This window comes from Hyla sarda, chromosome 8 (assembly GCF_029499605.1).
Source record: "Hyla sarda isolate aHylSar1 chromosome 8, aHylSar1.hap1, whole genome shotgun sequence".
Classification (NCBI taxonomy): domain Eukaryota; kingdom Metazoa; phylum Chordata; class Amphibia; order Anura; family Hylidae; genus Hyla; species Hyla sarda.
Genome location: NC_079196.1, coordinates 191,157,630 through 191,167,117, shown reverse-complemented (window position 1 = coordinate 191,167,117; position 9,488 = coordinate 191,157,630). Strand labels below are relative to the sequence as shown.

General features: G+C 46.3%; 1 protein-coding gene across 1 annotated transcript in view; it reads right to left on the bottom strand.

Annotated features, from left to right (window-relative positions):
- Window positions 1-828: 828 nt before the first annotated feature.
- Window positions 829-9,488, bottom strand: part of DNAAF5 (dynein axonemal assembly factor 5) — a 96,048-nt gene continuing 87,388 nt past the window's right edge. The window contains exon 13 of the mRNA XM_056535920.1: window positions 829-1,256. Coding sequence (XP_056391895.1) covers window positions 1,114-1,256 — 143 coding nt within the window. The 3' untranslated portion in view covers window positions 829-1,113. The remainder of the gene's footprint in view (window positions 1,257-9,488) is intronic.

The following is a 9,488-nucleotide window of genomic DNA, read 5'->3' as shown; positions in this document are numbered from 1 at the left end:
ACGGGGAACCGTAAACGGCTATCCGGTGGCAGATGAAGCAGTCTGCGCTGCCGGATAGCCGTTTATGCGATGGCCCCGACATACAAAAGCATCGTATGTTGATGCTGCCTTCAACATGTGATGGACTCTGAGAGGCCATCGTATCTTGAAATGATCATATGTCGGGGCTAGAGATGAGCGAACTTACAGTAAATTCGATTAGTCACGAACTTCTCGGCTCGGCAGTTGATGACTTTTCCTGCGTAAATTAGTTCAGCTTTCCGGTGCTCCGGTGGGCTGGAAAAGGTGGATACAGTCCTAGGAAAGAGTCTCCTAGGACTGTATCCACCTTTTCCAGCCCACGGGAGCACCTGAAAGCTGAACTAATTTATGCAGGAAAAGTCATCAACTGCCAAGCCAAGAAGTTCGTGACGAATCGAATTTACTGTAAGTTCGCTCATCTCTAGTCGGGACCATCGTAGGTCGAGGGGTCACTGTATTGGGGAAGATTTATCAAAACCTGCCTAAATCCATCACCATTGCAGCGGAAGAGTTGTTGGTCCAAATCAGTACACAACATCAGTACATTAACTAATGTTAGATCTCCGAAGACCTGCAGTAAGAAAGTGGTGCCACCTGCTGGTAATGATGCAATAATATCCTGAAGGAAAACTACAACGTTTTACTAGTGGTAAACACACAAAAACTTAGTCCTGTAGAAATCTGGGAAAGAAGCATTCCTGCTTGCAGAGGCTGCTGTAAGCTCCTGAAACCGATTCAAAGCTAAATCTTGTCAGCTGTGGCACTTGTGAATGTGCAGCTAGGTATAACCAGAATTAGCACATAGAAGTGAAAGTGGAATTAAAAAGAAAAACCATTAGGCAGATTTATTCAGTTGGTAACCAGCGACATTTAACAGAACACAAGACAGGTTGGCATTTGGCTTTACCATGTAGACTCTCATAATTCTAGACCGGGAAATGTTTCTGGGTATCCTTTGTAAAGCTCCAGGAGAGGCACTTTAGATATTCACAGTTTAAAATAAAATGTTATTTCATGAAAATATATATATGTGAGTGTAAAATAAATACATATAGAAATGAATACTTGACGACACTGGGGGACAGGAGGCGATTACGTGGATCCGCTGTTATAAGTCATCTGGATGTGTTGGAGGAGTTGATCACAATAGACGGGGGTCCTGTGCTTATGCTTCACCGCTTCAATCTCTTGAGCTAACAATGATGGGTATGCAGAACTCGCTTCTTTTAGGACGTCTGCAAGACAGAGAACACAGACATTGATCAGAATCCGCCTCATAGATAACAATTATCTACACAGTGACATCACAGATTATCTATGTCTTTTTGCCACAAAAATGCAGCAAAATAAAAAAATAAAATCATACTGCAAATAGTCTAAACCACCTGACATCATAGAAAACGGTCTGAAAAATCCATCCCCTTCAGAGTTGGGGGGTGACTATATAAGTATGCCAGGTAGAGATGAGCGAACTTACAGTAAATTCGATTCGTCATGAACTTCTCGGCTCGGCAGTTGATGACTTTTCCTGCATAAATTAGTTTAGTTTTCAGGTGCTCCGGTGGGCTGGAAAAGGTGGATACAGTCATAGGAAAGAGTCTCCTAGGACTGTATCCACCTTTTCCAGCCCACCGGAGCACCTGAAAGCTGAACTCATTTATGCAGGAAAAGTAATCAACTGCCGAGCCGAGAAGTTCGTGACGAATCTAATTTACTGTAAGTTCGCTCATCTCTAATGCCAGGTGCAGCAACTAAATTATGATGTTTAGGCTGGAGCTACACTGGAATACAAACCAATGTGACAGACCACGCCACTACTATAAGGCCTGTAATGACAGGGGCACCATGTTTAATTTCTGGTTCCCGACCCATTGCCATAGAATTTTCCTGCAGCCACAGCTATACAGTGGTCCCTCAACATAGTGAGGGACTTCAATGGGGTTTTTAAGCAGAGTTCACACTGCGGAATCTCCGGGTGGAATTTCGGCCAGAGATCCTGTGGGCGGCGCTAGGGCCTCATTGCCAACCACATACAGTGGTCCCTCAACATACGATGGTAATCCGTTCCAAATGGACCATCATATGTTGAAAGCATCGTATGTTGAGGGATCCGTGCAATGTAAAGTATAGGACAGTGGTCTACAACCTGCGGACCTCCAGATGTTGCAAAACTACAACACCCAGCATACCCGGACAGCCGTTGGCTGTCCGGGCATGCTGGGTGTTGTAGTTTTGCAACATCTGGAGGTCCGCAGGTTGTAGACCACTGTTAGAGGAAGTTGTACTCACCCGTCCCCGCCGCTCCGGACCGTCACTGCTGCCCGGGATGTCGCCTTCCATCGCTGTTGCAGCGTCCTCGGGGTGTCCCCGACGCTCCGGTAAGGCCTCTGCTTCCCCGGCATCCGCGCTCTCCGTCGACGCCATCATGTCGCCACGCACGCCGCTCCTATTGGATGACGGGACGGCGTGCGCAGCGACGTGATGCCGATGATGCAGGGGATCCCGAAGAGGACGCGCCGGAGCCCCGAGGACAGGTAAGTGATCGTCAGCGGACCACATGGGGCACCGTAAACGGCTATCCGGTGGCAGCTGAAGCAGTCTGAGCTGCCGGATAGCCGTTTATGTGATGGCCCCAACATACAAAAGCATCGTATGTTGATGCTGCCTTCAAAATGTGATGGACTCTGAGAGGCCATCGCATGTTGAAATGATTGTATGTCGGGGCCATCGTAGGTCGAGGGGTCACTGTAAATATTTTACATTATTCAATAAGTTCAATAGTAGCTAATGAACTGCCCCTAGTGGTGGCTGCAGTCAACCACTATTTCTACTTAGTGCAGGAATATAGATGTGTATGGAGTAGATTGATCACTGCATTTACACTCACGTCTGCACCATATTTATAGTGTCAGCCTTCAGTGCGGTACAGAGTGCAACTTCTCTTCCACTTCTCTACCTAAGAAAAAGAGAAGTAAAGCTGTGGGAGCGCCCAGTGGCCCTGACTTACTATTGTAAACCCAACATGTTTGGTCGGGTTGTGTGCCAGATTTTGCGCCAGAATTGAAAAAAAAAGAAAACACGACCAACTCTCCATTTTACTGGGAAAAAAAAAAACAACCCAAAAAGTGGGCGCTGAACATATTTACTAAGATTTCCGGTGAAAATGTGGTGGATTTGAGCTGAGAAAAACCAGATCAGAACATGTGTAAAAAAAGGAAAGTGTTGGGAAAAGTGCAAAATGTAGGGAAACCTTAGTAAATACTGTGGAAAAAAATTTGGAGGAAATTAAATCCCACAATAAATCACAGAATTCTGATAATAGAATGTCTACAGACAAATCAAAAACCACAATTGCAGACCTAAAACATTTCATCAGTATCCATTTAAAATACCTGAATTCAACAGGGAATACACACAAAAACACATATCATATCATATATAGAGGTAGTTCGGGTCATACAGTGTATTTTGTATTTTTATACCGTTTTTATTCCTGCATTTTTCATACTACAATGTGTTTTTTACTACATATTGATTTTTAGAGGTGTCTATGGGATTTCAATCTGAGTCTTATATCCCAATAATCTATTACAAGCCTGTGTACCTGCATGTGATTCACATACATGCATATTTTACCTATATATTTATTCATCTATATATTTATTTGTATTATAATTTACCTTACATTTTACTGCATATTGATCTGTAGAGGTATTTATAAGGTTTACATTAATACCATATATTTATTGGAGCCTATGTGCAGGTGTGTGATTCGCATGCATGCATATTTTACCTACAGGGTGGGCCATTTATATGGATAAACCTTAATAAAATGGGAATGGTTGGTGATATTAATCACGCTATGTTGCGGGGGTCTGCAGCGGTGGGACCCCCGCGATCAGCCATCTTATCCCCTATCCTTTGGATAGGGGATAAGATATCTAGGGGTGGAGTACCCCTTTAATTACATTCCGAACAGAGAATATTGACATCTCAAAACATTTTGCAGTCATGAAATTTAATTGAATTGTTTTTCTCACAATCCTGCGAGCTGTTCTGTCTGATAATTTTTCTTGGTCTTCCAGATCTTGCTTTAACTTCCACTGTTCCTGATGACTGCCATTTCTTAATTACATTCCGAACAGAGGATATTGACATCTGAAAATGTTCTGCTATCTTCTTATAGCCGTCTCCAGCTTTGTGAGCATCAACTATTTTCAGTTTCAGACTTCTAGACAACTGCTCAGAAGAACCCATGGTGCTGATTGTTGGGGCAAGGTCAGATGAGTCTGGGCATTTATAACCTTTGAGATTGACATCACCTGGTCTTCCCAGATGATGATTGAGAACAATCCATGACACTGGCAGGTCTCAGCTTTGCAAAGGGGGCAGTGCATGCTATAAATTCTGCAGGCTGCCCAAACTTTTGCAGATGCAATTTTTTCGTTTTTTGTTATTTTGAAAGTGTAAATGATGGAAATAAAATCTAACTTTTGTTGACATATTATAAGAATGCCTAATCTGTAATTTGATGCCTTTTGGAGATTTTTCTATCTTTCCTTGGCTTCTTTATGCACATTAATACACATTTTTACCTGGGGTGCCCAAACTTTTGATCCCCACTGTATCTAGGACAGACTTACTATATACAGTCATGGCCGTTAATGTTGGCACCCCTGAAATTTTTCTGGATGAAGTACCGTATTTATCGGCGTATAACACGCACTTTTTAGGCTAAAATTTTTAGCCTAAAGTCTATGTGCGTGTTATACGCCAATACACCCCGAGGAAAGGCAGGGGGGGAGAGAGGCCGTCGCTGCCCGCTTCTCTCCCCCTGCCTTTCCTGGGGTCTAGAGCGCTGCTGCCGGCCCTTCTCTCCCCCTAGCTATCGGCGCCGCTGCCCGTTCTGTCCCCCTGACTATCGGTGCCGGCGCCCCATTGCCGGCGCCGATAGCCAGGGGGAGAGAAGCGGCGCCGACAGCCAGGGGGAGAGAAGGGGCAGCGGCACCCATTGCCGGCGCCGCTGCCCCGTTGCCTCCCCCCATCCCCGGTGGCATAATTACCTGGGTTGGGTCCGCACTGCTGCGGGCCTCTGGCGCGCGTCCCCTGCGTCGTTGCTATGCACGGCGCGGCGCACTGACGTCATGCGCCGCACCGTGCAGCGCATAGCAACGACGCCGGGGACGCACGCCGGAGGCCGGCAGCAGCGCGGACCCGACCCAGGTAATTATGGTTATAAGGTTACAAGTCCATCTACAGAGATCTAGGTTTGCCTTTGTCCACAGTGCGCAACATTATCAAAAGGTTTGCAACCCATGACACTGTAGCTAATCTCCCAGGACATGGAGGAAAGAGAAAAATTGATGAAAGGTGTCAACGCAGGATAGTCCGGATGGTGGATAAGCAGCCCCAAACAAGTTCCAAAGATATTCAAGCTGTCCTGCAGGCTCAGGGAGCATCAATGTCAGCGCGAACTATCCGTCGACATTTTAATAAAATGAAACGTTATGGCAGGAGACCCAGGAGGACCCCACTGCTGACACAGAGACATAAAAAAGCAAGACTACATTTTGCCAAAATAAACTTGAGTAATCCAAAATACTTCTGGGAAAATGTCTTGTGGACAGATGAGACCAAGATAGAGCTTTTTGATAAAGCACATCATTCTACTGTTTACCGAGAATGGAATGAGGCCTCCAAAGAAAAGAACACAGAACCTACAGTGACATATGGTGGAGGGTCAATTATATATATTTTTTTGCTGCCTCTGGCACTGGGTGCCTTGAATTTGTGCAATAATAAACGTGTATAGTAAAAAGTGGTACTGCAATCCTTTTCTGTGAAAAATACTTCATTTTCTAGAAAAATTTCAGGGGTGCCAACATTTACGGCAATGACAGAGAGTGGCCACATTTTTTCATATTTTATTGCTTTTTTAAAATTAATTATAAGTTGTTACAGTGTCCCTGTTGACCCACAAGGGCCCCGTGAGTCACAGGACACAACAGGTATTATTATATCATTTTATTAATTATAATAAATAATAATTGTTTCTATATTCATGACCCTGAGCCCCAATTTCTTCTACTATTTGGCATTTTGTTAGACACCGTGGGTATAGGTGTCAGTTGGGAAGCTCGGGTCTATTGGTTACTAGTCTGACAAGAGCCTCTAAAAACAGCCTTTTGCAAAAACACATCTGTGTAATAAGTGCGCAAAAGCCAAGACACAATCACAATGAGGAAAGCCACAGACTATATATACTTAGTAGGTGCTGCGACAAAACAAATAAAAGTAGTCATTGCATGATAATGTCCGCGAGGTATCAATCTCTCGCCCTAACCCTGTGACTCAGGGGATGGGGAGTAGTGGGATAACAGGGTCGAGATGGGGTCAGGGAGCCTGTTAATGCCCTGGTAAATACCCCTACACTCATCCTGCCCTAGGCGGAGTGTGCGTCCTTATAAGGACGGCCCGCACAGGAACCTACCCTGTTATTACTGTCAGTCCCTATAGTGAACTAGCTCACTTACTAGAATGACTTACTGACTCTCTCACCGGGACAATACCCTCACAACTTAGCTTATAAATACAATATAGTCATGGGGGTGTCACCTGGAGGATAATAGCGATAAGTATTAGATCGGTATGGATAAGCAAATAAGGGATAGGAAGATTATATATAGGGCTGGGCGGTATATCGGTTCATACCGAAATTTTTGTGCTGCATGATATTAATTTTTCCCCATACCGCAATACCGGTTGGACCCCTCCCCCTTGGGAATGAATGAATTATCATCGGGGAACTAATTATATGTGAACCGCCAGCGCTGTTCTGCTCCCCCCAAATCATGTTACCCGTGAGCGCTGTTCTGCTCCCCCCAAATCATGTTAACCGCCAGCGCTGTTCTGCTCCCCCCAAATCATGTTACCCGTGAGCGCTGTTCTGCTCCCCCCAAACCATGTTAACCGCCAGCGCTGTTCTGCTCCCCCCAAATCATGTTACCCGTGAGCGCTGCTCTGCTCCCCCCAAATCATGTTACCTGCCAGCGCTGTTCTGCTCCCCCCCCCCAATTAATTATCAGCCCGGTGGGGTACTACTCACATATGTCACCCGCAAGCACTGCCCTCCTCCTCTTTGTTTCGGGTCACCGGCACTGGAACTCTATACTGTACGCCAGTGGTCTCCAACCTGTGGACCTCCAGATGTTGCAAAATTACAACTCCCAGCATGCCCGGACAGCCAACGGCTGTATGGGCATGCTGGGAGTTGTAGTTTTGCAATAGCTGGAGGTCCGCAGGTTTGAGACCACTGCTGTACGCTGTATCCCTATGCCCGGGCTGCAAAAGATAAACAAAATAAACTTTTACTTACCTACGTCGGCCTCACGCTGTTCATGGGGACGGGAACGTCGGACAGCCGTCAGCCTATCACTGGCAACAGCGATGTCCCGCCCTGGCCGGTGATAGGCTGAGCCCACTGTCATGTAAGAAGCCGGCTTCTTACATGACAATGCGTTTAACCTATCACTGGCCGGGGCGGGACATCGCTGCGGCTGGTGATTAATAGACTGACGGCTGTCCGACGTTCCCGTCCCCATGAACAGCGTGAGGCCGACGTAGGTAAGTAAAAGTTTATTTTGTTTATCTTTTGCAGCCCGGGCATAGGGATACAGCGTACAGCAGTGGTCTCAAACCTGCGGACCTCCAGCTATTGCAAAACTACAACTCCCAGCATGCCCGGACAGCCGTTGGCTGTCCGGGCATGCTGGGAGTTGTAGTTTTGCAACATCTGTAGGTCCGCAGGCTGGAGACCACTGGCGTACAGTATAGAGTTCCAGCGCCGGCGGCCCGCAACAAAGAGGAGGAGGGCAGTGCTTGCAGGTGACATATGTGAGTAGTACCCCACCTGGGCTGATAATTAATTGGGGGGAGCAAAACAGCGCTGGCAGGTAACATGATTTGGGGGGAGCAGAACAGCACTGGCGATTAACATGATTTGGGGGGAGCAGAACAGCGCTGGCAGGTAACATGATTCGGGGGGGGGGGGGAGCAAAACAGCACTCGCGGGTCACATGATTTGGGGGGGTGAAATAAATACTGTTATATACCGTGGAACCGCCATAAGTTACAAAAATACAGTGATACACATATTTGGTCATACCGCCCAGCTCTAATTATATATATATATATATATATATATATATATATATACATACAAATGCAGTATGATATCGTATTCAGTGTTATGGTAATGCACCAACGCTGTATGGTATAATAACAATATAGACAGCAGCTCTGTGGTAGCATGTAAAAATGTAACATAGTATGATGGGTTATATGCAGAAATACTATAAACCTACGGTAATACACAATGCTAAGGTAATCCACTGACGCTCTACAGTACAATACCCAAAGCTTAGATAACCAACTGCTATCAGGCCATAATCAGCAGTTCTGTGGTATCATGTAACAATGCAATATAGTATGATAAGTTATATACACAAATACTATAAACCTACTCAGATGAAATAATGTAAATAGGAGATGTCAGAATAACCACTGATACTCAAGCGTTCTGACGGATTGGATAGCTATATCTCAACTCGTCAGGAGATAGATGAGGACAAGGTAATGGTGAGCCCGCCGCTCCGATGCATACGGTGATGAAGAAAGGGATGCGGCCGGGTAGGGAATTAAAACCCGCAAAGAAATGACACTTCACTCGCCAAAGTGTTGTGGAGCGCATACTTCGTTATACTTTGTTTTAAAGGGGTACTCCGCCCTTAGACATCTTATCCCCTATCCAAAGGATAGGGGATAAGATGTTAGATCGCCGGGGTCCCCGGGGATCGCTGCTGCAGCACCCCACTAACATTACTGCGCAGAGCGAGATCGTTCTGCGTGTAATGACGGGCAATACAGGGGCCGGAGCATCGTTACGTCACGGCTCCACCCCTTGTGACGCCACGTCACGCCCCCTGCCATAGACTTGCATTAAGGGAATGGCCCGTGATGTCATGAGGGGCGGAGCCATGACGTCACGCTGCTCCGGCCCCTGTATCGCCCGTCATTACGCACAGAGCGAACTCGCTCTGCGCAGTAATGATGGCGGGGTACCGCAGCGGCGAACCCCGGGGTCCCCAGCAGCGAGACCGCGGCGATCTAACATCTTATCCCCTATCCTTTGGATAGGGGATAAGATGCCAGGGGTGGAGTACACCTTTAACAATTTCTATCTACTCGGACCTATTTATAGGGTACCTATAACAAATATTTAAAGGGGTAATGCGCTGCTAGACATCTTATCACCTTTCCAAAGGATAGGGGATAAGATGTCTGATCATGGGGGTCCCGCTGCTGGGGCCCCCCGCAATATCCTGCAGCACCCAGCATTCTAAACAAACACCAGGTTCCGGCAGCAGTGGTCCCCTGGTGATGTCACACCATGCCCCCTCTATGTTTAT